This window comes from Augochlora pura, chromosome 2, assembly GCF_028453695.1.
Source record: "Augochlora pura isolate Apur16 chromosome 2, APUR_v2.2.1, whole genome shotgun sequence".
NCBI lineage: Eukaryota > Metazoa > Arthropoda > Insecta > Hymenoptera > Halictidae > Augochlora > Augochlora pura.
In genome coordinates, this window is record NC_135773.1 from 9,319,623 (window position 1) to 9,346,909 (window position 27,287).

Sequence of the window (27,287 nt, forward strand, 5' to 3'; positions counted from 1 at the left end):
TCGAAACAGAAATATTAACCCCTCGTCCTGCGATTTGTACGTAATCAAGTTTGCAACCTGCTGGTTAACCGTGATTAACGGTGGCTAATCATTTGAAGAACAAAGGAAATTATTTAATTTCAGAGAAGGAACATCTACGAATCGATGAATCAATAATTGTTGTTCCTTTGGAAATATTGGTTGGTAACTACTCGACATGAATCGCCGGGACAAACGAGTTCTTGCTTTCACTGAATAGATAAGCGTTGAAAATAAATAAAGAAGAAAGTTTATTTGTTATTGTTACAAATCTAAAAATTAATATTAAGTTTACAAATGGGAATACGCGAATTAAGCGATTATGTGATATAAGGTATGAAAAATCGTATATCTGTACAATATTAAAATCTTAACATATTAGATAAAGATTTTCAAATTGGAATGATTCCAAACTTTATTCACTTATTCGCACCATAAACTCATAAAACCTGCAGTCTAGTCACTATAATTTATCAAAAGATATTCGTACGTCCCCCCTTTGTAATCAATACCATGTGAACAACGTCTGCTCTTTGTACACAGTAAATATAAACATCCGGTTGCTCGTTAGTTCAGCTGTATCGCTATTATTCAAAACCTAGCGTCAATTAAGGCTGGAAGAATTAACGAGCAACAGCAGTCGAATTTGAATTTTCGAAATACGCGGGACATAGGAATGACAAGCTCGTGTATCAGTATTTCATAACTTCTACACATGTACGCGCTTTCATGCAAATGATGTCGAGTGAAAGGTAGCGTGATATTCGAGTTGTCAGGTTTACTCAATGATTTTTCAAATCATAACGTACGCGACAATCATTTTCAAATGAGGTCCTGACGGTATCGATCCGTCGGATCGATTGCCTCAAAAACGAGAAACGCCGTCGCGCTGTTCCAACCGATTTTGTCAGATACACCACGTCCCCTTTTGATTCTATTACCGATAATAGGTCTCCAGAGCAATTCATAAAAGGAAGCGTTGATAAACTTTAAACATTTAAGTACGACAATAACGTTGGTCTAACTGCCGCACACCAGTTCCGCAGAAGCTGCAATGCACTTCGGGTAATTGTGCGATGAAGATTTAACGTTACAACACGTTCGCAAATCGACATTTCAAGACGTAATTACATATTCCATTGGCTACCATTGTCCGGCCAATTTTCCTATTTCGCAGAAACATGCGAACGAGGGCATACACACAGCAATTACGTCCGCGAAGTCATGAGTGCATCGGAGTTGACTGCTAAAACGAGAGGTCATCGGCAGTTTCTCGGCAAAAAACCTGTTGCTTCGCGTTACGTTGTCTTCGAGTTTAATCTTTATCGCGGCTGTACAGCAACAGTGTCGATCGAAAAATGAAGTCCCGGGCTAAGTTTGCGAAATCGACAATAGATCGTCCGGTGATCCGCGTAGAAATATATTTGGAAAAACCCTATAACTGTCTAACATCACCGAGCTCACGATCCTGGACTTGATCGTACTAGATCCTGATAAAATTTCGAAAAGCCAAGAAGCAGTTGGACGCGTGACATTTTCCCGTAAATAAACAGATCGACGATGTCGTCCGACGATTTACGGCGGGTGGTGTTTGACTGAGTCAAAAATCATCGTTAAGATTTCACCGATAACTTCGAACACGGTTGGGAATGGTAATTGACGGAAAGGCACACTCGTAACCGTCAATCACCGTGTACGAAGCTCTTTATCACGAAACGCGGTCCCTCAACTTTCCGTCGGGGGTATCATGCTTTTCCGCGAATCAACACTTACCGGGGGCAGCTAATCCTGGCTGTGGCACAACAAACACTTGGTAAGCACAATAAGGACGACATAACCCGCGCACCAAACTAAACCGGCCATATTGTTTACTGGAACAGTATTTGGTCGTGTGCCCGCTTTCACTGTTTTGCGGATCTACCGTGGAAACGACGAAAACACTATCTGTTGTTCAATCGAGTTAACTTTCTCAACGCTCCGACCGCATCGATAACCGTTCGTGAATTAAAGAACCAACCTCTACCGACAGACACGTCTCGCGAATTGTGGAGTTCGCTTGAATCCGAAGGGAGCGTTGTTGTCGTTGTGGTAGTTTCAGCGTTTGCTGTTTACTAATTGGCGCTGTACTGACTCTGTACAGAGGTTCCAGATTTTGCCGCAAAAGTCGCTACTATTATCTAAGTTGTTCCCTCATAATTAAGTTTTATATTTCATGGTTAACATTTAAACTAGTACAGTTTATTTATAGTTAAATTTGATATATTTCATATCCGTTACTATTGGATTTTCGTTGTGCATTACTTCTGTTATAAAAATATATTGATTTACTAGTTAAGATTAAGATATTGTAAAATACATTACAAATTCATTCTTCCTTTATTCCTACTTTCCTTTGTTTGCCACTTGGATATTATTTGGTGTGTGAATTATATTGAATTGATGACACAGGAAAGAAATAATTTGTCATATTTTATAATAGGAGCGACGAAGAAAGGAAAATACTTTATATAAAATTCATAGACTCGAAAAGAAAGATACTGTACAATATAGACAGTTTTTTTACACAAATGAAATATTAAAATAATTAGGGTAATTGATAACTTTTGTAAAAAAACAAATGTTAGATTATAGATTAATAAAGTAAAATGTTATAATTAGTATATAAGATATGTTAAGAGAATGTACATGTATGTACTATATATTATAATACAATGTTTATGGTTCAGTAAATCTAGAATTATTTTCTTATATTGTTTAATAAAATAGAAATAGTTGTGTCGAATTTGATCACAAACTAGGTATACATACAAGTGGACCTAGCATACACTTTGTCTGTAATTTCGTTGTAGCTTGAATCAAAAGGGGTCAAAATTATTTGCTCTGTATACTTGCAATAATAAATTACACGCGTGTTTATGCGTACTGTCGTGCTACCGCGCAACTCCAAGTGCGACAGCGCTGTAATACCTGCAGTATTATCAATAGAAATTGGAGCGCCGTTCAAGATGTTAGATTAGCAAAGTTACATTAATATATGTCAAAGATAATTCCCTTAAAGTTAGTTTGTTTATTCGTTTGTTAAGTTGTTTGAAGGATTAAATAATTGAATACCATAGCTGTGTACAAATCCAAACTCGAAACTAGCTGTCTGAAACTTTTAACTTATACGCGAAAGAGAATCTAGAAATGTAAAACTGTAGTATAATCGAAAATAGCACAGATCATGAAAGAAAAAACCAATCTACTTACCAATCCACCTAACAGAATTTTGGGGTTGTACTTCGCTCATTTTGTTTCGAACGATTCAAATTCCTGGATCATTGGTGTATGTACCTTCCACACAGTTTTCTTGCATTCTATGTTTTGGCGGGCTTTCGGCACCGGGTATAACGTATGTAGTACGATACATCACTATGCATACGTCTCCAACACCAATAATTACTGAGCTTCAATAGAAAGATAGGACCATTGATAAATCAACAGTGAGTTGAAAGATTTTAATTTTTTAATAAGATACATTTTACACGAGATTTGCTTACTTTCGTTCAACCTCCTTGCACATCGGTGTTTTTCTTTCTCAAAGCCTGCGCACATTAGACTATGCAACATGATGGCGGAAAGTGGGGGTAGAAATCGACCACTTTAGATACTAATGTAAGCTTATATGTGTTGAACAAGGTCGTGCAACTTATGTAAGTAAACAAAATTTCTTGTTGATACAAAATGTGTGCATGTGCTTCATTATTATCGGATTGAGAGCAGATCTGACAAGCAAATCTTGACCACGGAGTAATCGAGTAAATATTCCATTCTTTATTATAAATAACTTTTCGAAACCACGTAAGAAGCTTTGAGAAATAACTGAACATTTCTGTTTAAAGTTTCTAGATCTTATCTTTGTTTTTGCAAACGTTGCTTTCGTACCTTCACGTTAAATTAATTCAAGTCTTTGACTCTTGGCGCTACTGTCTTGATATCTTAAGATGTCACCATCGTCTTAAACAGGTTAACACGAAGATAGTATTTAAGTCACGAAAGTTTCAATTAAAAAATGTAAAATAGTAATATTTATTCATAATATTTTGTAATTATTGATTTCGTATAAACATCTGGTACGTTAATCCTGTTTAATTTACAAAGCAACTTATTTGTTAGAGTAAACTCAGAGTTGACTTTAATGTTTTAGTACTGATTATAGCTTAGTATTTCTGGTTTTCAGAAATAACTATAATGTCACGCCAGAAATTTCACAATGAAAATCATCCCATCGGGGAGGATACAAGAATTGCTGTGAATTTAACAATTAAGAAATTATTGGAGACACCAGATCAGAAAGAAGTACAGTTTCCATCTTCTTATACGGCAGAAGAAAGAAACTATATTCATAAATTTGCATATGATCTTGGCTTAAAATCTAAAACTAGAGGGTAAGTAAAATATGCTGTAAGTTTTATTAAGATTCTGTTGCAGCTACAATTTCTTTCTCTTTTAGTAAATGTCCAAATCGTTTTGTGACGGTTTACAAGAGAGAAGGTTCAACTATAGTACAAGCAGATGCTGTAATAAAATTACAAAAACAATCAAGTCAAAGTATTTATAATTTATTGCAAAGTTTTCCGCTGAATCACAAGGAATGTCAAGATTTACTGCCACCTGTTGAGCGTGAAAGGCCTCTTAATACAGATGGTATTAATATTAGTTTTCATTTTTATTTTCATAAACAATATTCAATAATTAAGAAGTTTATTATTTTCAGTTTCTGTGAATACAAATACTAAAGCTATGGGTAGATTAAACAACAGTGTACCTCAAGTACCACAATTGAAAACTAATCTTGATATCTTAAACTTCCGCAAGTCCCTTCCAATTTTTAGTGTTAGAGAAGATATTCTTAATGCATTGAATACCAATGATGTCGTGATTATAGGAGGTGAAACTGGTTGTGGCAAAACTACCCAGGTTCCTCAATTTATACTTGAAAATTGCCAACAAAGGCATCAACCTTGTAGAATAATTTGTACTCAACCAAGAAGACTATCAGCTGTTTCTGTGGCTGAAAGAGTAGCATTTGAAAGGGACGAAAAGATTGGCCAAACATTTGGCTATCAAATAAGACTTGAGAGTAGAGTGGCTCCAAAAACACTTTTAACTTACTGCACTAACGGTGTATTACTCAGAACTCTTATGGCAGGTGACTCTGCTTTAAGTACCATGACACATATTATTGTAGACGAAGTACACGAGCGTGACAGATTTTGTGATTTTCTTTTAATTGCTCTAAAGGATGCACTGATGAAGCACAGCTCTTTAAAACTCATACTTATGAGCGCTACAGTGGACGTCAATATTTTTGTCAAATATTTTAGAAAGTGTGCAGTCATCAGTGTAAAGGGTAGAACATTCGATGTAGATACATATTACCTTGAAGATATTTTGAAAATAACTGGATACATGACAGAAGGAATGCTTGCTTCAAAAGAGAAGCTTATGAAAAAAAATGATGTGCATAAAATTTTAGAGTCTTGGATTCAATACAAGCCTCAACAATCAAGTTCAAGTACAATGAATGAAAGGTCTCGGTTACCTACTGCAGTTTTAGATCAACAGTGTGAACCGGTTTCAGAGAAAGTAAAATTGGTACCATGGTTAATAGAAGAAATGGATAAATGTATTTCTGATGCATGGTTACAGGGTGGTGAAGAACATTTCTCACAGCTTTTATATTTTATACTTTCTAAAAATGTGTCTGTAGACTATCAACATTCCATTACGTCTTCAACTCCACTTATGGTCGCTGCAGGTAGAGGATGCTTGAGTACTACGGAACAACTTTTAAATTTAGGTGCAAATTTAAATTTACGAGCTGCTAATGAGTGGATTGCGTTAGACTGGGCGAAAAATATGAATCAAACTGAATGCGCTGAGTTGATAGAAGCCTATATGAAATCTGACCATTGTTCATTACAAGACAACGCAATAGTACAAGCAAAAGATGCATCACTTTCAGAAGAAGATAAACTTTTGTTAGATGCTTACCAGCATACATTTGATGACAACAATGTAAATTACGATCTTCTCCTACAATTGATTATGTACATTCATTTGAAAATGCCGCCTGGTGCCCTTTTAGTATTCTTGCCAGGATATGACGATATTGTTACTGTGAGAGAAATGATAAATAATGAAGAGAAAGAAATGAATCAGAATTTACGATATGTTTTGTATGGCCTGCATTCTAATATGCAAACTTGTGATCAAAAGAAAGTATTTAAACCAAGTCCACAGGGAACTAGGAAAATTATTCTTTCAACGAATATAGCGGAAACAAGTATTACAATTGATGATGTTATCTATGTAATTGACTCGGGTAAAGTCAAAGAAAAATCTTTTGATGCACTATCAGGAGTGTGCATGCTTACATGTAACTGGATCTCTCAAGCTTGTGCTAAGCAGCGTAAGGGTAGAGCAGGAAGATGCAGAAAAGGCATTTGTTATCGTTTATTTTCCTCTAGTCGATACAACAACATGCAGCCATATCAAACATCAGAGATTTTAAGATTACCTTTGCAAGAATTGTGCTTGTTTACAAAACATCTGGCACCGGCCAACACACCAATTGCTGAATTTTTAGATAGAGCTATAGAACCGCCCACTAGTATAGTAACAAGAAATTCCGTACAATTACTCAAAACCATCGACGCTTTAGACCCATGGGAGGATCTGACCGAATTAGGGAGTCATTTACTTGATTTACCAGTGGAGCCACGACTTGGGAAAATGCTATTATATGCTGTTGTTTTAAAATGTTTAGATCCGGTTTTAACCATTGTATGCAGTTTAGCTTATAAGTATGTATATTAATCTACATTGAAATCGTATGGTCTAAGCCAGTGCTCAAAATTAACTGCATATTACAGAGACAAAGCATTTTCGGAAACTGTTGTGAAATGTGCTGCAGGAGAGATTACACAAATGGAATTGGATGATGCCACTTTGTAGCACTTCCGGAGCAGTTTTCGTAAATGCTCTGCTTGTCATATGCAATTGATATCGAACCCTAGTCTAAGTAAATGAAGCTAATGATATGTTGAACTATTAATTACAGGGATCCCTTTGTTTTACCTTCGCAGCCATCGCTGAAAGGTGCTGTTAACGTAGCTCGAAAAAGGTTTGCCACTAACACATATTCTGATCACATGGCTGTGTTACGTGCTTTTCAAGGATGGCAGAATGCACGTGCAAGTGGCAAAGAACGTTCGTTTTGCGAACAAAATTTTATTTCTGCCGCTGTAATGGAAATGGTGTTCGGAATGCGTACACAACTTCTTGGTCAGCTTCGAGCGTCTGGTTTTGTTAGGGCAAGGGGTCCAGGAGATATTAGAGATTTGAATTCTAATTCTGAGAATTGGGCAGTGGTGAAAGCAGCTTTAGCTGCTGGTCTGTATCCAAATCTAATACGAGTGGATAGGGAGCATATGCAACTAAGGACACAGTACGTCATAGACTTTGTCTATGTCAGTAACACTTTATTAAATTGTATATCATCAATAAGAAATGTTATCGTAGGAAAGAGGTCAAGGTTTTCTTACATCCATCGTCGACCTTGAGGGATTATTCGAAATCATCGAAAACGGAATTTTCACAGACACATGCAGCTTATGTTGAGTCATTGCCTTGCGAATGGTTGCTTTATGAAGAAATGAGTCGCACAGGTCGTTTTTGCCACGCGAGGATGGTTACGTTAGTTAACCCACTGACAGTAGCATTATTCTGTGGACCATCACGCTTGTCAATGGATGTAATTTATGAAGCAGAGAGTAAGTTTGTTTGTTCTGCTTTTCATCAGTATATTGATCAACTATATTATGTAAAATATTTTGACGCCTGCATCGTTGATTCACAGCTGCACCAGAAAGCGAATCAGATTCTGAAGTTGACGAAAATAATGAAGGAACAATTTTCAAACTTGATGATTGGGTAGTATTTAAATTAGATCCTGAGACCGCACAGTTTTTCTTACATTTAAGACGAAAATGGAACGCTTTGTTCTTGAGGCGTATGAAGACACCGAACAAAGCTATGTCACAGTTAGATGAAAAAGTAGTCAGTACAGTAGTAAGTGTACTTACGAATGAGGAACAAGCATGTGGGCTACAGCAACCGTCTGGTATTGGTCAGCGACCACGTCCATCAATTGTTGACTACTATCCTGCCAATCCTAGAAGGACGGATGATTTTGTGGAGGTAAATATTTATATTTGTTAATTCCACTGAATATATATAGAAACTTTTATATTATTTTTCAATTATTTGTACATTAATATAAATTTCTTTTTATTTTCTAGAGAAATTTTTAAATTTGGATGGAAGAAGAACATTTTATTGTTTATAATCCATAAGAAATATTTTACTTTTTTTAGTTTCTGTATATAAAATTCATTACAAAATTGCAATAACAGATTACTTTATAAATGGGTAAAATAGACGAATTACTACTGATTGTAGTATATCCGTCGGTTTAGTCAAATATTTATTCAGTATTAAAAAAATTATATTTAATTACGTGTTCTGTATATCTTGCAGACATTTCTCACTGATTAATTAGAATTACTATCAAGTTTGTAATATCTTTCGTTGTAAAATTATCTCAGAAAAGTTACTTTTATGAATAAAGTATGTTATACAGTATTGATGATTAACAGCAGCTAATGTAAACAAATATACGTATAAATCTGTAGCTTATCATAACATTTAGTTTATTGTAATGATGCTTTTACAAAGTAGCTTTCTATTTCCAATTTACTACCTAAACAGTACAATGTCAACAACATCTACGGATCAAAGTTGACCTCTGTATCTTTTAAAAAAAATATACTGTATAGCTAATTTTTCGTAAGTTATTTACATTTTGTACTGTGCATAAGATACTTAAAGCAATAATTTACTATACAGAATAATCGCGTAAAGAAGTCTAGTAATTTACAAGCGAATCACTATTGAAAAAAAATAAAATTCATAAACATTCCTATTGTCATCATTGTCATCTTTATGAAATTACGTGAAATATTAGATTACTTTATGTAACATATACGTATTTTAGGTAACAAAACGCATTGTTAATTCAATTCTAATGACTGCATCAAGTTATCATTAAGTACAAAGTTTATTTATACTTTATTTCAGATATTTTGTATGAGATTCTCAAAAAAAGATTGCTTATTTTCTATATTGAAATTTAATTTGTGAGTCGATAAAATGTTTAGGCAACGAGTGTGCACTACTGTTAACGTAGTTTTTAGAATGATTGTAGTAATTTTCCGTGTAATAATAAAAGAGTTATATCATGTACAAATGTGTATTAAATAGTTGGTTGCAGATCTTGTAGCGATGCCGATAAGTAGGCAGACACAATTATCGATAAAATGAGACGAAAACGGGTTTACGGATTCAAACTGAAATAATTGATATCAGTATCTTTTTCGTTGTTTATTGGTATTACTCGAAAGAGGAACGTTTAGTGGAGTGCGTGAATGTCACACTTTTATTCAAAAAGCTCATCCATTGGCATAAAATTGCTTGGAAGCCATAGCTTCGGCAATATCAATTTTTACCTTACATTCTAAAACTTTACATCCTAAAACAGCAAAAAAAGGTACTGATATAAGATAAGTATGAGCCTGTAAATCCATATTTTTGTCTCATTTCGTTGGTAATTATGTTCTTTACCATTATCGCGTTGCTACGGAATTTACCCTCTTAAATACTTATAATATCTGTATAATATGCTTACATGATAAAAACAGTGCGCCGTTTAGAACCTATCTCTTACTTATTTCCCAGCAAAAGCTCGATATTTTAGAGAACGTAATCCTATTATTTTGTCAGTAACTTTGACACTCTACTTATATCGCGTTTGAATAAAGTATGCTAATGATGACACTTCATTTACGTGCATATAAATTTTTTATTGATTCCACGTGATCGCTTTTGACGAAGTCTGTTTCATACTCATTGAAATTATTCCAAATTTCTGTTTAAAATTTAAAAAAAGGAAACACCTCATAATTTAAATAGGGTGAAATCTAAATCGTAATTGACCATGCCATTGGTGCTGGTTGGCGCGTAATATAATGTATTATGTATCATCATCACTGTTGAGTTCAAGTAGCAAAATTTAATTTTTCGGAATATTAAAAATAATTTTGATAATTTTATTTAGTAAAATATATCAAGTTAGATAATGTCTCTAGTGAAATGTAATCTTCATCGCATGTCAACTGCATCTAGAGTTTTAGAAATGTCAAAAGTATTTTATCCTAACCTACCAATACTTATGCGTTGCAAATCAGGTAAAGTAATCACGAATTTAATTAAAATTTATTAGCAAGAACATCATTTCTAATGTAATTATATCTCTCTTACAGATAATACAATTGTAACTGTTGGTGACATTTCGAAACAAGTGAAGCCAGCACAAAAACCTGAATATGTACCAAGGAAATATTGTAAGCGCAACAAGTTCTACATAATTTCTCTCTTTTCTTTATCCCACTAAAATTTAACAGCGAACTGTCATTTTAACAGTATTAAAAACAACTACCCAAGAATCATTAAGGCATTTAAAATGGATGCTTCAAAAGGACACTTTATCCCAAGATATGTTTCTAATGGGAGGTCCAGGAACAAGAAGAAGAGAATTAGCCCTAGCATTTCTTGAACTTACTGACCACGAAGTAGAATTTATTGCACTCTCAAGGGATACAACTGAGGCAGATTTAAAGCAAAGAAGAGAAATTAAATCTGGTACTGCTTATTACCACGACCAGAGTGCAGTAAGAGCTGCAACTAATGGCAGAGTTCTTATCATCGAAGGTGTTGAAAAAGCTGAAAGAAATGTACTTCCTGTTCTAAATAATTTACTAGAAAATCGTGAGATGCATTTAGAAGATGGTAGATTTCTTATACCAGCATCTCGTTATGATAAATTACTGCAGGTATCGCATTTAATTATGTATCATAGACTACTAATTCTTTCGTATTTGTAAGATGATATTTTTTCAACGATTTTGTTATAAAAATCTGTATAAATATCAGCAGTATAATTATTATAAATCAACAACTCTTGCGAATGCAAATTAAATAGACTAAACATTTGTATCAGCTACATAGCCAAGCAGAACTGGATGCTTGGAAACTGGTCAGAGTCAGCGAAGACTTCAGAGTTATTGCATTGGGCTTGCCATCACCACAGTATCCTGGTCATCCATTGGATCCACCACTCAGATCTAGGTTTCAAGGAAGACATATACCAGCACCAAGCTACAAGGTAAGTAGAATTAACAATATTGTTTGAAAATCTCGTACCTATTAGTGTTGGTTCGAAATGTAAAATTATTTTTATGAGTTGAATGATTAAGAAAAGACAAGAAGTTATGCTGCAAAGCCTCAGGCTAAAACTCTCCTCCTATAAAAAATTATTATGATAAGAACACATTGCACAATATGCATTATCGTGTACAAGTTATCAGTTGGTGGAGAATCAAAAAGAAATTTTTCTGCTATTTTGAAATACATAGAATTAAGTATGTCTTTGAAAATGTTCATAAATATCTGCTAATTATATTTATGTGAATACGAATTCCTCGTGTATTTTTTAACATTTGTAGCTATTCTTGAGCCACAGTTATGTAAAAACAACGTTGCACATAAAATGTAGCAAAGCACCGTGAGTAGCATAAAAGTAGAAATATAGATCAACAAAAATTAGGTGACAAGAGTAAGGACGAACCTACACCCACATCTACAAAGCAGTTCGGGTTCGTCTCTTATTAGCAATTCGAAGCTGCATAAGTCTCATGTGGCAATTCTCTGTAATTACTGTCGCGGCTCGGAGGAGGCAGAGCTGCGCCAGCAATTTGCACAAGTTTTACCTTGATTTATAGATACGTAACAGCGTACTATCGGGCATAGGGTGCGGAGGTCGCACCCACCCCTCCATCCAGCCATCCCTTCCGGTGCCCGTTCCCTTCCTATATAAACAGTTCGTCGCAGTGCTATGGTCACAGTCATCGCGGTTTGGATCGCGTGTCCCGCACGCGGTAGCTCTGTTAGTCCTCTGAGTTGAGCCGAGAGTCGATACACCGACGTCGAGTTGTCGCCTAACTTCCAGAAGACCTCCAAGCAACAGTTCCATGTCCTTCAACCTTAAAAAAAAAGAAAGAAAATGACAAACGCCGCAAACAGTGATTATTTTCCGGAGCGATCTGTACTTTTGAAAAAACTTTGTACAATCTGAAACAATCTCATCCTATTAGATCCTATATAGAATACAGGAGAGATTGATTGTTTACGACAGAGTCTTAGCTATTGATGTCATCGATACACGCGTACAACGTCACCGAAATTCGTCGTTGACTATGCCGGCTATATGGTCGTCCTCGGAGAGACCTTTGTCTGTTCGCACCGTCTGGGTAGACGGCATCCGACACGCGATCCTGTCGCCGAACGATCCTCTCATCGATCCTAAATTACATCGCCGTTCTCGCGAGCCCAGAATCAAGAGCTGCACGCCACGGCGCAGTGGATCAGAGTCGAGACTGGATTGTCTGAATCGCTGTTTCAGCAACCTGCACGTGGTCATCGATAGCAACTCGCAGGAGAGCAAGTCTACCAGAATTTATCGGAAGTCATCCGCGCCACCCTGTTCTAGGCTATCTACTGCTTCGTCTGCTAGCATGGAATTTCCTCTAGACCATCAGAGAATTACAGCGAACCGGGAAGTGGAAGCAGCGGAAGGGAGTTTCGAGATTTTGGTGAACAGAGCGATCTTTAAGGACGAGGTCTGTCGAAGTACGATAGAGTCTGATGGTAGCTCGAGTAAGATGGAACGAAAGCAAACCGAGAGAACGTTCGATACTTTCTGGAACCCGTTGTTCGAGAGGGTGCTTCAGTGGTTGGACTTGTCTGGGAGGGCGCAGAGTTACGAGATCGAGGAGGCCTTCGTGGATAATTCGCCGAGAGAAGAGGACCGGAAGTGGAGGCTCATGAAGAGGAGGATGCCGACATTTAAGCGGGAACCGTTCGTTGGGAAGGAGAGAGTTGTGATACAAAATTATAAATTGCGGAAAGACGACAATCCTGAGGGTGTTAAGACGAACGGAGACATGTCCTTACGAAGGAAGCTACCGAAAATACGTAGCGCAAGGCAGGATCAGAACGATGACACGTCGTCGGATCTGTTGTTCTGTGTGTCCTCTGCAAAGGCGAGTTTGAAGATGGAGGAGTATGAGTCGAAGGAAGAAGTTCGGATGCGGGACAGGGTGTCCACGGCTTGGTCTCCTCCGAGGCGTCTTCAGCTGCATGTGATGATGCCGAGTCTAGCTTCTGCGGAGAACACGTCCTCGCAAGAATCGTTGATCAACGATTAGGACGTTATTTTTCTATACACCGCCGTAGTCTATAAATCGTACGAATTTTTATACCAGTAGTTTACAAGGAGCTTCCTGTTTTCATATCTTCTGTAAACCTTTGCGCCCGCTCTTTGAAGTTAGATGTAGAAGTCGACGTAGAATAGTCGAGCAGTTCGACGAATTTCCAGAGGTAATTAGCTCATAACTTTATGTAAATATTGGATTTCTTGTTATCGTATTTATTTTATTGTATTGAGTAAAGGGTTTAAATTGTTCGATGTGCTGTAGTCACGGTGATTATCGGTTTCATAAGCGAATCGTGTCGGCATACTATAGTTCGGCACACTTCGATAAGCCCTATTCGATCGAATGTCAATTTGATATCCATTATTCGCCGCGTGAAGAACTAACAAGGAAATGGTGCCGTTGCGGGACGTCGCAACGTAAAATGTTTTACCTATTCGCCTGGTGCAAGAAGCACGTAGATTCGAAACTGTAAGTAAAAGTCCTAACGAGGGTCACTTAAAAAGTCAAAAGTCATTAGACGGCACACGAGGTATTTAAACTGCTTTAGGACACCGTTCCGTGACGGAACGAAGGCAACGTTATTTTTACAGAATTCTTTGTCACGCATCACAATTTTCAGAACAAATGGTTTTACACCTATAAATCTCGCGCGCGTCGTAAACGAACCATTTCTTAATTTTCTCTGGTTTTACTTTTCCGGTTGTGCTCGTACCATTACGGAAATTTGCCGCAGTCGTTCGCGGGACCTAATTATAGCTTACAATGTCTTGAAACGACAGATTTTATGAATTTTAATATTGGCTCAGATATTTTTCTTTCGCCGTTACGTATTTTAGTTGTTGCAATAGCAGCATCTAACGCAAAAATACGCCACCAAATACACTTTATTTCCTGTGACAGTTTGCACGCCTACGGCACATTGAACCCCGATAATTTATTAGAATTTCCGGATCGCGTGATAGTGTCTCCCAACAAAGAACATTAATACCATAATTGCGCGGCGACATATTTCAAGAAGTTCGTAAAACCTTCTCTCTCCGGTATATTTATCGCGACGTACCGGGAATATAGTGTCGATCTTATCTCGGACGACAATTTCTACCGAAAGTTTCCAGTTAATCAACATTGCAGTGGTCGCTTTAAGTCTTACCCTGCCAGCAAAAGTGATTAGAAGTGGCGGTGAATGCAATGCCGAAATCCGGCATGCAATTCCACCGCAATTTTATTAGTAGCGTTCTTATCTTAATCCTAATCATTTCTACGTTTCCTTCTTCGACGATATGAATTCTGATCGATATCTTATGTTAATTATATGTAGATTCTATAGATTTTGAACAAATATTGTCATTGTATTTTCAGTTTATTGAAACGATTAGTATGAGAAATTAATGGCCATTCGATTCCACCAATTTGCAGTTATTTACGCAAATGTTGGTCTTCTTTAAAGATCCACAATGATTTAATTTAAGTTAATTTAAGTTCATTTAATTCAATATAATTTATTTAAATATACGAATAAAAATCTATTTTTCATAAGACAGAACTAAAAGTTAATGTTACTATAATACAGAATGTATTATTTATGTAAACTTAGTTAAAAGTCGAAACGAAAGCTTACGAAAATGAAATTCAATCTTAAAGTTCCGTACTTGTAAAATCGCATAGAATGCGAAGATGACGTTCAATATGGAGCTGATTGTAAAATTGTATTCATGGAGCTCGTCTCGACTAAAAGAAACTCCATTTACGAGGAACGAATAGGGGCGCGATAAGCTTGAAAGGGAATTGATCCAAGTTGAATTGATTTCGCCGAGTGTTCTCGACTTTTAGGAAGTGTTTTACCCGAGTCGTTCCAGGGGAACCGCATTTTCACCGTGGCCACGCGGTTATCGCGTCGATAGGCTCGAGAATGCAGCTCAATTGAAACTTTTCGATGGGAATCTGCGAGCTATCTCGAGGATTCCGTGCCGAGTGGTAGTTATTGCCGTGCTCGGCGCACAATGGAAAGCTCTTCCGGCGCTAATCACTGTAGGGTGGACTGTTCGAAACAAACCGTGGTGTAACATTCCGTACAGGCGCACGGCTTTTGCTTGCGATTACGCCGGCTATGCGGTTTTCGGGCAAACGGAAACAATGCGGATACGTCACGAATGTAACGCAACCATAACTAAAGTTGCGCCGGAGGAACGGGTCGTCGCGAAACATTAAGTTCTATCCAAATGTTAGAACTGTTCGAGCATCACTTTGGTGTAGACAAACTGTTTGGAAACAGGCCACCTCCGAGTTTATGAAATCGACGAGATTCATCTGAAACTGTTGTGTATTTTATTAATTGTTCGAAAACAACGCGATCTACTGGCTTTTCTTCTGAATCGAACAATGGATTTTTTTTTTAAACAAATATTTGTTTCGAAACCGCATATTACATATTTTTGGAAGCCTTTTACTTAGCGTAGTTTTCCTAAAAGCTGTACGTCTTCCCATGAGGTAGATTTTTCTCAGCCAATCGTCGAAATAGTAGAGGAATTTATTTATAGCAATGATATGTAGATTGCAGATCTCTACGCGGTATCACTATTTTCTGAAGCAATTGCAAGAAATGGCAATCAATTAGGAATTAATATCTTTTATTATTTTATGCAAGATGAATGTTTTCCGAAATTATTGTTTGAAACAGAAATTAAAGTAAACAATTGTTTCTTTTAATCATTTCAATGAGGTGAAAATAATGTAACTACATTATTAAATTTTCTTATGTCTTAGCAATTTTATATTTCAGCTAAACATTTTTGTCACAAATGCATAAAATCCGCCCGTCTAGTTATTATGAAATATTATCGTCACAATCGTCTGGATTTTAGGATCAGCTGGAAACATTGAAGAGTTTAGCCCCGAACGCTAACCCCGGGAAATTATCGCAATTGCTATCCTGCGCGCACGCTTTGGTCACTGAAGAGGCTGTATCCTTAGGTCTCCCGGATTTCCCCTTAGACAACTTAACGTCGGCCGTTGAAATAATGGTAAGCACCATTAACTTCCGAATACCGTTTCGTCCGAATGGTAGAGCCATTATTTAATTTGGATCTTGTCGTAGGACAAGTGTCCACACCTGCCGGTATTCGATATATTTTACAGGTTTTACCCGTACAAACTGTTTTTGGGTAAAGAGGGTCAGACAGCCGTGGTGGATATACTGAGGACATTCGATATTCTGGACTCGGCGACGAAGGACAGTAAACTGACGAGACGCGTGCATGTGAACGAGAAAATGAATAATTCCGCGAGCGTTTCCATACAGCACGGTAGCATGGAAACAACTTTGACCGTAAGTTTCGTTTTCTACGGCGAATATCAGACTTGAACTAAAAAATTTGTACTTTTGAGTTCAGATCCAATATTTTGCAAATAGGTCCCTTGTGGTATAAATCCTGCTGTACAAAATAGTAATTATGTAGAAACCAATTATCAGAACAACTTGCTAACCGGTATGATAGAGACACACTTGGTTTCGGATATGTGTCTGATTGGTCCTAAGGGTTGTGGAAAATCTACAACTGTGCAGACATTGGCTGACCTAATGGGGTACCAGATAGAACCTATGGTACTTTTTCAGGTGCGTACCTGTTTACGGGAGTATTGATAAACTTGAATAGATGTCTCAAGTTTGAAATAATTTTTTAAAAATCTTTTCAGGATATGACTTCGAGAGACTTGATACAGCAACGATCTACATTAGCAAACGGTGACACGGTTTGGAAAGATTCGCTCTTGGTCGACGCTGCCTTGCACGGAAAATTAGCAGTGTTGGATGGAATTAATAGAATCCATCCCAGCACTTTAGCAATACTACACAGGTAGTTCTGAATAAAATTGATAATATCTTTCACGACGGATGAGCAAAGTATCTTTTGTTTGTAGATTGGTTCTCGACCGAGAGCTTCAGCTACATGATGGCAAGAGATTGATCAGAGCAGACCATTACGATGAGATAAAAAATGAATATAACAAATCGGATGAAGATATGCAGAATTCAGGAGTGCTTCGCATCCACCCATCCTTCAGGATCGTGGCCTTGGCAGAGTCGCCGTTGATTAATAACTCTTCAGGACAATGGTTGAACTCGGAACTACTCAGTTTGTTCCTCTTCCACGAAATGAGGCCACTTGCTAAATCGGAGGAACTACATATCATTCGGTCCAAGGTGTTTGTTCTTGTACTAAAATACTTCGCTAACATTTTCATAGTCATACTTCTAAATATATTTCAGTGGGTTTCATTTCCTAAACGTTGTTTTAGTTCGGTGAGCCATCAGAAGCGTTGCTGAGCATTTTAGAACTGGCACATGTGCTGCGATCCTCCAGCGACCCTATTCTGCAGTCTTTGGCGGCCTCGTTGAGCACTAGACAACTTTTGAGGATCGCGGGGAGAATGTTAAAGTTTCGCGACGACGACGCTTATGACGCGGTGCAACGCGCTTGTCTAGCTCGTTTTTTGCCTGCTGTAGCTAAGACCGCTCTCGAGGACAGTTGCAACCGAATTGGTATAGTCCGAACAACAAGTTCGCCGAGCACAGAGATGAAGTGTGAGGTCATGGGAAATACGGTGAAAATCGGGAACACGGTTATTGATCGATACGAAACGAACGCTTTAACGAAAGTTCCTGATATCCTGTTCTATGACGTGCCGCAGCACGTTGCTCTGTTGGAGAGGCTGCTGCAGGACTTCTGTTTAGGACAGCATCTCCTGCTAGTCGGGAACCAGGGTGTTGGTAAAAACAAAATCGTTGACCGGTTTCTACAACTCTTGAACAGGCCGAGGGAGTACATACAGCTACACCGAGACACGACTGTTCAAACTTTGACCCTGCAGCCAATGGTTCGGGACGGGAAAGTTGTCTACGAGGACTCACCGCTCGTACAGGCTGTTAAATTGGGTCACGTGCTTGTCGTTGATGAGGCGGACAAAGCTCCTACTAATGTCACCTGTATCTTGAAGGTGTGACTAAGTACAATTTACTGCTATAGTATCTCATTTACTGGAGACTTTTTTATTACTCCATCGTATGCGTTTGAATGCAACGTACTGTTTGTTTTACATTTTTTTATCGTATTTTTTGTATCGAATTCAGACATTAGTGGAGTCTGGAGAAATGATATTATCTGACGGTAGACGAATCGTTCCCTCAAGTGTTGCCAGACAATATTCAAATGCAATAGTGCTTCATCCAGACTTCAGGATGATCGTGCTGGCGAACAGGCCTGGATTTCCATTCTTGGGTAATGACTTTTTCGGAGCTATGGGAGATTTGTTCAGTACACACGCAGTCGACAATCCAAGTGTTGAGAGTGAAATTCAGCTTTTAAAACAATATGGTCCAGGCGTGGATGAAAGGATAATATTAAAGTTGGTAAAAGCGTTTGGAGAGTTGCGAAATATGGCTGATCAAGGTTTGGTTTCGTATCCGTACTCCACTCGAGAAGTTGTTAATATTGTGAAGCATTTAGAGGTGAGATATTGAAATTAATTTCCGATATTCCAAAACAATATCGTCATGTTGTTTGTATTTACAGAAATTTCCCCAAGAACCTTTGGCTAAAGTAGTGCAGAATGTGTTCGATTTCGACCGATACAGCAAAGAAGTTTTTGATACTTTAGTCTCTGTTCTACATAAACATGGGATCGCGATAGGAACTAGTTCTACTAATATTGCGTTAGCGAAAGAGTAAGATATTAAATGTACATAAACGTTGTTTAAACAATTCTTATTTGGTACAAATAAAAAGTATGTTTAAATAAAACGTGCGTTTTTATTTTTGCATGATAAGTTGATGCTAATGGATTCCAATATGAGAACTGTTTTGATATACTGAGATTTAATATTTTATTCTGTTTTCCTATTTCAGAATATCCTTCCCAGAAAGTAAGACTAGAATTATTTGGGACACCTTGGGAAAGCCAGAATTGTTGCTTGTTCAAGAAAGATACATCAAGTTGAGATCACCTGTACGATTAAAACAAAACGATTTACCATTAGATCACATTGAAGCTAGATCAAGTTTGTTCAGTGAATTGCAAAGGTATTGGACGATGCCGATTAGCGAGACTTGCGGGATTGCGGGCTTGGCAGTGTCTAAAGGCTCTAAAGGTGATGGCACAGATGATAATATTCATATCCTAGTATCAAATCCTTTGCGAATCCTCAGCATGAATCAGGAGTCGGATATGGTTCAAGAAACTATGATACAAGGTTTAATAAATATAGATAGTGCTCGGCCTGTATATAATATAACAACTGATAATGACCAAAATGTTTTAGTGCAAGAAGAGAATGTAAGTAATTTTGGAAATAGATTTAATTTTCAGTTTTAATTCCATGTTATTGCACTTACAGAATTATTTATTTTCAGAGTAATAGCTTGTTGATGGTTAATTTAACCAACCGATCAGCTCAGCAACTGCAGTTAGTATCGTTCTTTGACATAGCTTCCGACAAAATATCGCAAAGTTTTGGAGCCAGAAAGAAAATTCTGTGGAAGATGAAGAGTGATTTGTTGCAATCTCACGGTCAAATTTTTTTTTACACCTATAATTCCAATAAGATAGATGTGATTACTTTAAATTCACCGAACGCTTTCACTATCAATTTACCATTCGATATAAATTCAGTTTTGTTTGCGTCCGACAAGAAATGGATGATTCAGGATATGTCTGGACAGAAATACATACTTAAGAAATCTGCCGATTCATCTCCTTGTCCCAACGTTCTACTAAAATTAGAGGAGACAAATAAGACTGGAAGAGAAGTTGGTTCGTTACAAGGTTGCACCAAAAGTAACTTACACATTAGTACAGTCATTGCAGCCTTAGAAGAGAAGATTGATGCCCCCAACAGACTACTGGTGACCGACAACATGTATGCCGGAATTGCAATCGGATTTCCTGATCTGGACAGCTTTACTGATTTTCATTTCTGGCCAAGAAAACAGCAGATCAGAAATTCTATTCCTCCCATTACTATGGAAAATGGACAAGTCGTCCGAGTCGTTGAAACTAGAGATGTGCCTGGAGAAATTCTTCCATCGGATGGCAGAGGCCATGAAATCTCCCATTACTTAGAAGTGGCCGACATTACGGATCGTAAGCTACGTTACATTCCTGTGCCACAGTAAGTGGTAGATCTCATTTGCTATTAAATTATTCCATTGATTTTTTTTACACTAATTTAACAAATATTTTAGACCGAGCAAGTTATCACACATGGTTGAAGTTTTGTTCGCTCACCATCATCCCGTATACGCTGCGACAAAGTCGAATCATGATTTGTTAACAATCGACGCAGGTGGTTGTCTTCGCCTATGGGAGACGTCGGTAGCAAACATTGTAAAATCATTGGATGAATGGAGGAAGATGGTCGGTAGCGACAATGAGAGATTGCAAATTACCAAAGAGAGGTATTCTGGACTGGACGTTAGTGGTCCGAAGCGTGGTAAATTTGATGAGAAAAACGAGCCACACGTTGGAGGAAATACGTGGGCTGGTGGAACTGGAGGTACAGTATACGACGTTTGAATAATACAGTCATGGGTTGAGTGTTCAATGAAATTTTCAGGCAGAGATACAGCTGGCCTTGGCGGTAAAGGTGGACCTTATCGTTTGGACGCCGGCCATACAGTGCATCAGCTCAGCGACCAGGAAAAGAACGATGTACCGGATCATATAAAAAAAGCAGCGCGGGAAATGGGATTAAAAGCATTTAAACAACGCTTGCAGGATATTAGAATGAATGAGTACGATCATGAAGTCTATTCGCGGTTTAGCAGTCCTGTTCAAAAACAGGTTCAGGCTTTGAGAAATATAATAGGTAAAAATACACCTGTCTCTTACCTTCACGATTATGTTTCGGGAAAAGATTCTTAAAGATAAGAATCCATGTTGCAGGCAGTCTGCAAGCTAAAAGCAAAGAACGAGAATGGTGCAGACATCAAACCTCCGGTGAATTAGATGATACTAAGCTAATAGAGGGTTTAACGGGAGAAAGAACGATTTATCGAAGAAGGGCGGAGAAGGAGCCCGAACCTGGTACACTACCGTCGAAGCCAAAACGTCTAAAATTAGTGGCTGATGTATCGGGTAGCATGTACAGATTTAACGGATACGATGGGCGACTCGATAGAGAGATGGAGGCTTGTGTTATGGTAATGGAAGCGTTTAGTGGGTACGAGGGGAAGTTTCAATACGATATCGTTGGCCATTCTGGGGATGAATACGACATTGTTTTCGTGAAGCACACTCAACCGCCTACAAATAACAGACAAAGACTGGGAGTGATACAGGTAATGAGATTTAAGAAATGATTGACTAATTATGGAGCAATTAGATATTGCCTTATTAGACAGATATTATTTGAAGCAGTGGAACTCAGTATTTCGAAAAAAAAACAATTTTTTCCAGACGATGCACGCGCATTCGCAGTTTTGTATGTCTGGTGATCACACTCTGGAGGCAACACAGCATGCAATCGCAAGCCTCGCCAAGGAAGATACCGACGAGTCTATAGTTGTTGTATTGTCTGACGCCAATTTGGAGCGCTATGGCATACCTCCGCAAGCGTTTTCCAAAGTTCTTATGTCGAATCCGGATGTGAACGCCTATGCTATATTCATTGGGTCTTTGGGTGATCAAGCAGCAAGGTAAGTACAGTACAAGAAATACATTTTCTTGTTACACTCAGTTTATTAATCTACTATTATTTATTCTTGGCTGTGATAATTATGCAGTGCATATTTATACAAAGTTACATTCTAAAATTATTATTTAGTATTATTAATACTTGAAGCCCGCATTATAGTAGCAATTCATTAAATTTAATTAAAGAGGAACGGTTTCAAAGCAGGAAGGTAAAGGCATTTCTAATTTTAAGATTGATGCAGAAGATGCCATCAAGCCGAGCGTTCATCTGTATGGACCTTAGGGATATACCTCGAATTTTACAGCAAATATTCGCAGTTTCTTTGCTGAGTACAACGCGACCTAATTAGAGTACTACTTTGGTAAATCAAGTACTTGTGAGTATTTGTAACAATGTGGAACAAAGCAGTGTATGATAGTGTACATTTTACTTTTACATGCATATATATTTCGGAGATAATGTAAATATAAATTTTTGATTCTATCTATCTTCTATACATTTTCTATTATATAAAGATGATAAGGTATATAACAAGGTAGTGATACTATACTTCTAGATATCACAAAAATAATTTCTATTGGATATTTATTTAGCATACTACATAAATTCCACTTTTATTATAAACACGAGCATATTAAACTATGTTTAGATACTTTGAACTAGTACATAGACATATAAGAAATTGTACAAACCAGGATAAAGTAAAATCTGTAATAAAGTTCATGAATCTTTTTTATCTACTGATCTATCCATTGATACAGGAAACAAAATTCCTCCTAATGCCTATCCTATCACGTCACGCGCTCCAAAATACAAGATCTTTATTTACATAAACATTTACTCCACCATAGAATACACTATATTTCATCTTCCAGTAGCATTAAAAATTCTTTGTATTTTATAACGATGTATATTCCACTAAATCATCTTATTCCCTTCGTTTCAGAGTAATACAAAACCTGTTGCCATAATGTCCAAAGTTCCTAGCGAGACCAAAGCCATTTATTCCTTCACTAACCATCCACTCAGGCATTCGTAAGGCCATCCCAAGCAGTGGCGACAATTTCCGCATCCCATTTCACGCGTTAATCTTCATCATCCACCTGGGCTCCTTCACAAGCTCCATCACGTTACAGTAGAATCGTCGTTAGAAGCAACGCGTAGGTACAATTGGTAACAATTATAAGACAACGCAAGCTCGTTGGAGAAGAACAAGAACAGTATCACCCGGAAAAACCGAATACTTACCGAACGAGTGGCGCACGTGTCTCCATGGAAAATCAGGGCAGGGGTGGTTGGAAGAGGGTCGCGCATCTCGAGAAGCCGTCGTCTGGCCGGGCAGGTGGGCGGTCGGTCAGGTGGGCGAGTAGGTGGGCGGTCTACAGTTTTCGGGGTTCGGTGCGCTAGTTCCGGGGGGTGGCGTCGTTAGCCGAGGTTCGCCGACACGAGTCGAGATCGGGCGCCGGTTCGGTTCGGTTCGGGTCGGGTCAGGTCGCGTTGGGTCGTGGGTGGTGTGGGGTGCGCATTTGTTAGTCGCACGCCGGTCGTTGAATGGAGCGGGTGTGGAGACGCGTACAAGGCGCCGGGCGTCGCGGTGCCGCAGCCCGGTGTGGCTGCCCTGTGCAGCCGTGTCAGCTGCACGTGGACCAACGCGCGAAACGCGGCGGCGGCGGCCGGAAATCCCGCGGCGGACCACAGACGATCGTGTGCGGTTGCCAGGTGCAGCCGTGCCCGGTTCATCCGGTTCTGATCAGGGTTCGTCGTACCCGGCCCGCGGTTACCAACTGCGATTGTCCACCCGAGTTGCAGCCCTGTCCTCACGCACCGCCGCGTACCTCGGCCCTGCGACGAGTCCGCAGGTAAATAAACGCGTCCCCCAAACGAACGTCCTCCACTTCGGCGATCCATCTCCTCCTACACCGCCGTCTCCTACAGCTGTTGGCCCACCCCCGCGGCACCCACGCGTTCCGAACCATTCCGCGACAAAGGGGTGGCAGGCACGAAGGTCACAGTAACGACGTGTTGATCGTATTTACGGACACATCGGGCTGATGCGACTCCGAAACTTTGGCCACCCCTTTGCGAAAACTGCCCAGGTGCAACGGACGATGTGTTCGGCGACGTCGTGTGTCGTCCGGGGTTCGCTTCTAACCCTGTATAGTCTCGTCGGAACACTCGCGTGATTCTATTATGCCAGATTAGTAGGGTTTATTGACTGACGACCCATCCGGACCTCCACGGGGTAGATTGGTTTTACTACGATCGAGTTCTACAGGTAGCTTAGTGGGTGCACGAATCTTTGACCCTAGGTCGTATAAGTTTCTCGAGGCTTCGCTGATCACGAACCATTGCTGTCTGGTTTGTTGACGAAATGGCAATTTCGTACTGAAAATATATTGGAATTCTAGAGGAACGTTCTTCGGTACTTAGATTTGTCCCTTGGCTTCTCGGGTCTGCGGAAACATGTCTTCTGCATATGTTCCGCGAACGTTTGCATTGGTTTCTTGGCAAACTAAGAGAAAAGTCCTGGAAGAAACTCCCGAATAAGAAAAATATGTCGAATTTCTGGAGGAACGATTTCAAGAGAATTGATACTATTGAAATTCGATATCGATCGTACTTTACGACTGGGTCTTCTGCTCGCAGGTAGTTCTATTCTCTTGAGTCTTTGCAAAGAGACGCCTTCTAGCGAACGGATCTTGAATATTCCCGTTACGTTCTTGCGAAATCTTGGAAGACGTCGAAATCGTCGAATGCTCTTGGATATTTGCAGGATTTGTAAAAGTATCGACTAGTTTGGAAAGGATTATGTTTCCTTTGTGCTTCCTTAGTTTTCTTGTTTGAATGTATCTACAGTTCGTCGTCGAGCTGATAACGTCGCGTAAGGGATGATTACATATCGAAAGGCAAGTCAAGTTTGTAGAGAAACGTTAGGTTCTTTCCACGCTTATGAAGGTATTGATCTCTTCAAAATTTCGATACGTTATGTGTTACTGTCTCCGTACGTATCTATCCCGAATGTATACACAATTTCTTCGGGAGTTAGCAAAAATTGTCGACGGCTAAAACTCTGTGTCCGAGATAAGTTGAAATCGTGGAGAAATATTCCAAATATTCACCCTCAGACGATGGACCATTCACAACTCGATAGACGATTTCGATAACAATTTTAAGCTTTATTCAGCTATTTTTCAGGACATATTTCCGAAGACGTTTCTTGCAGGCTTATCAGCTATCAGTTCCTAATATAACAGCAGTTTTTTTATTTATTTGCCGACGATTGTTTAACAAAGCGAATAACGTAAATAAACTGGGTCAAAATTGGTCTTGCCAACGCCTTGCAAGGGTTAACAGTGTTTGTGGAAAAACGGTCCCGAGTCTCGGAGAGAAAGAAGAAGTCGAACTTGATGATAAGTTCTTAAACTTTGCAAAGCCAAGATGTGCTTTCTTACTGTGCCCGGTCATCGCCAGACACCACTACTGACCCCGAATATTGATCACGCGGTCACCGGTATGTGTTTTTTGCGCTCGTGTTTCAATCGTCGTTAGATTAAATCGAACTAGTTTAAACAACGGCGCTGTTTGTTATCGCGACCGACCACTATTGAACATGTTAATATCAGTGGAATAACCAGCGATGGTCGGACACTCGGGCTAAGTGGTGCTCAAACACACGCGTCCACGATCAATTTTCAGCTTCGATTTATTCCAATGCGGAGGCTCGCGCGAGAAACATTTATTCTGTTTTTTCAAGTTATTCAGTCATGCAGAATTATCCTTTCGCTTGGAAATTCGCTGACATTTCGGTGACAGACTGCGTGTCCCCTCGAAATTTTCTGTCGCACGGTGCTAAAATCGTATCGCACGTTCGGTTCGGCATTCAGCTTTTATATCTTTTTAGAATCAGCATTAAAATCTGCGATCACTGAATTCCTCAATCGACGCGTTCTCCCTTGAATCGCCGTGGAACGAAATAATGTAATGACTGTGCAGAGAGAATATTCGTCCCGGCATTTATATATCCTAATGAAATTCGATTTTCAGCAACGATATTAGAAATCTACCGAGCCACGTGCGATTCCTGAAAATGATTTATTGATCAGCAAGAAATTTGTCGCAGTCAAAGAACAACTCGATGCTTCGTCGAGCGGTGTAGATGCCCGTGTAACTTCGTTTCGTATTTTCGAGATGTGCCGCGTAGTTAAGGGTTAACGACACTCTCGTCGTGCAATAACACGAGACGATAAGATCTTAATCTGCAAGTGCAAGGGGAACGTATTGTGCAATTACTTTTAATGAGATTTAATGGTATCGGCATTACAGCAATTAATACGCCGTTTGTCTCCGAGTCGGCGATGTGATCGTGCAGTTCTATTGTGATGATAAAGCGAGCCGCTTAAACGTCCATAAAATACCCAGTGGGCATGAACAGAAGCAATTCGAGGTAATAAGAAGCAACGTTTTCAATGCCGCGATTAAGGAGAGTGCGCGAACCAGGGGAAAGTACATCAAAAATGTTACATTTCTGACAAAACCAGCTCACGGTGTCTCTGATATTCGTGCAAAATTCGCGGAGTTCCCGTAGGTTCGATTAATGTTTGCAACATTGCGGGCAAATATTAGAAAATGAAATACGCAGCATTTGTAATAAATATTTGTATTTCGCCGCTGTATACTTAAATTTCAATCATTGCTTATTAAATTCCAATTTCGTTACGTAATAATTTACCCCGTGGTACATGTGTCTCGTTCGATGCAACGTAAAATACGAAGTAAAATTGTTTGCTCGTGTCGGGTCAATGAACAAACAGCGTTTCCAGCGTGTAACACCAACAATTAATTTTAGCCTGCACGTACGAGTCCGGGAAACAAAAGATCGCTCGGGCAAGGGGTGTATTTTTCGCATAATATGGAAAGTGCATCGCGCTAATGTGTTTATAGTGCGGTTGCTTTTGCGATCGGTTGTCCGCGTTCTCAATCGGACGTCGGGCCGTCAATTTCCGATTTACCTGTAACGTTTCACGTCGTAAATGTTTGACACAATTGTATCAAATTCATTTTAAATCCGGCCCCGCGACCCTTTCGCGAACCGGATAAATTCGATTTCGGTGCTCGACACCGATCTACGGCGCGTCATCGAAAAT

General features: G+C 38.9%; 2 protein-coding genes and 1 long non-coding RNA gene across 5 annotated transcripts; 2 read left to right on the top strand and 1 right to left on the bottom strand.

Moving 5' to 3' along the window:
• Positions 1-2,861: 2,861 nt before the first annotated feature.
• Positions 2,862-3,667, bottom strand: LOC144477139 (uncharacterized). Its single transcript, XR_013495142.1, has 3 exons — positions 3,558-3,667; positions 3,268-3,464; positions 2,862-3,198 (listed from the first exon to the last, which is right to left on the bottom strand). It is a non-coding gene; the product is annotated as an uncharacterized LOC144477139 (long non-coding RNA).
• On the top strand, positions 3,666-9,536 carry LOC144477096 (3'-5' RNA helicase YTHDC2). 3 transcript variants are annotated; one of them, XM_078194576.1, is made up of 8 exons: positions 3,666-3,710; positions 4,238-4,445; positions 4,511-4,704; positions 4,775-6,866; positions 7,124-7,510; positions 7,585-7,835; positions 7,922-8,262; positions 8,364-9,536. In XM_078194576.1, exons 2-8 carry the CDS (start codon positions 4,249-4,251, stop codon positions 8,373-8,375), a joined length of 3,474 nt encoding a protein of 1,157 aa, XP_078050702.1. In that variant the 5' UTR covers positions 3,666-3,710; positions 4,238-4,248; the 3' UTR covers positions 8,376-9,536. The 3 variants fall into 3 exon arrangements, with proteins under 3 accessions (XP_078050702.1, XP_078050685.1, XP_078050694.1); XM_078194559.1 differs by having other exon boundaries at positions 3,674-3,815; XM_078194568.1 differs by lacking the exon at positions 3,666-3,710 and adding an exon at positions 4,008-4,130.
• Positions 9,537-10,000: 464 nt separating this feature from the next.
• On the top strand, positions 10,001-22,858 carry C12.2 (von Willebrand factor A domain-containing protein c12.2). The gene is made up of 19 exons (XM_078194005.1): positions 10,001-10,367; positions 10,443-10,523; positions 10,603-11,012; positions 11,180-11,344; positions 16,316-16,474; positions 16,549-16,779; positions 16,864-17,067; positions 17,148-17,308; positions 17,373-17,655; positions 17,751-18,449; positions 18,583-18,960; positions 19,025-19,176; positions 19,358-19,784; positions 19,862-20,619; positions 20,693-21,003; positions 21,064-21,315; positions 21,393-21,787; positions 21,906-22,144; positions 22,375-22,858. The coding sequence occupies exons 1-19, from the start codon at positions 10,259-10,261 to the stop codon at positions 22,490-22,492; spliced, it is 5,532 nt and encodes a 1,843-aa protein (XP_078050131.1). The 5' UTR covers positions 10,001-10,258; the 3' UTR covers positions 22,493-22,858.
• Positions 22,859-27,287: the final 4,429 nt, after the last annotated feature.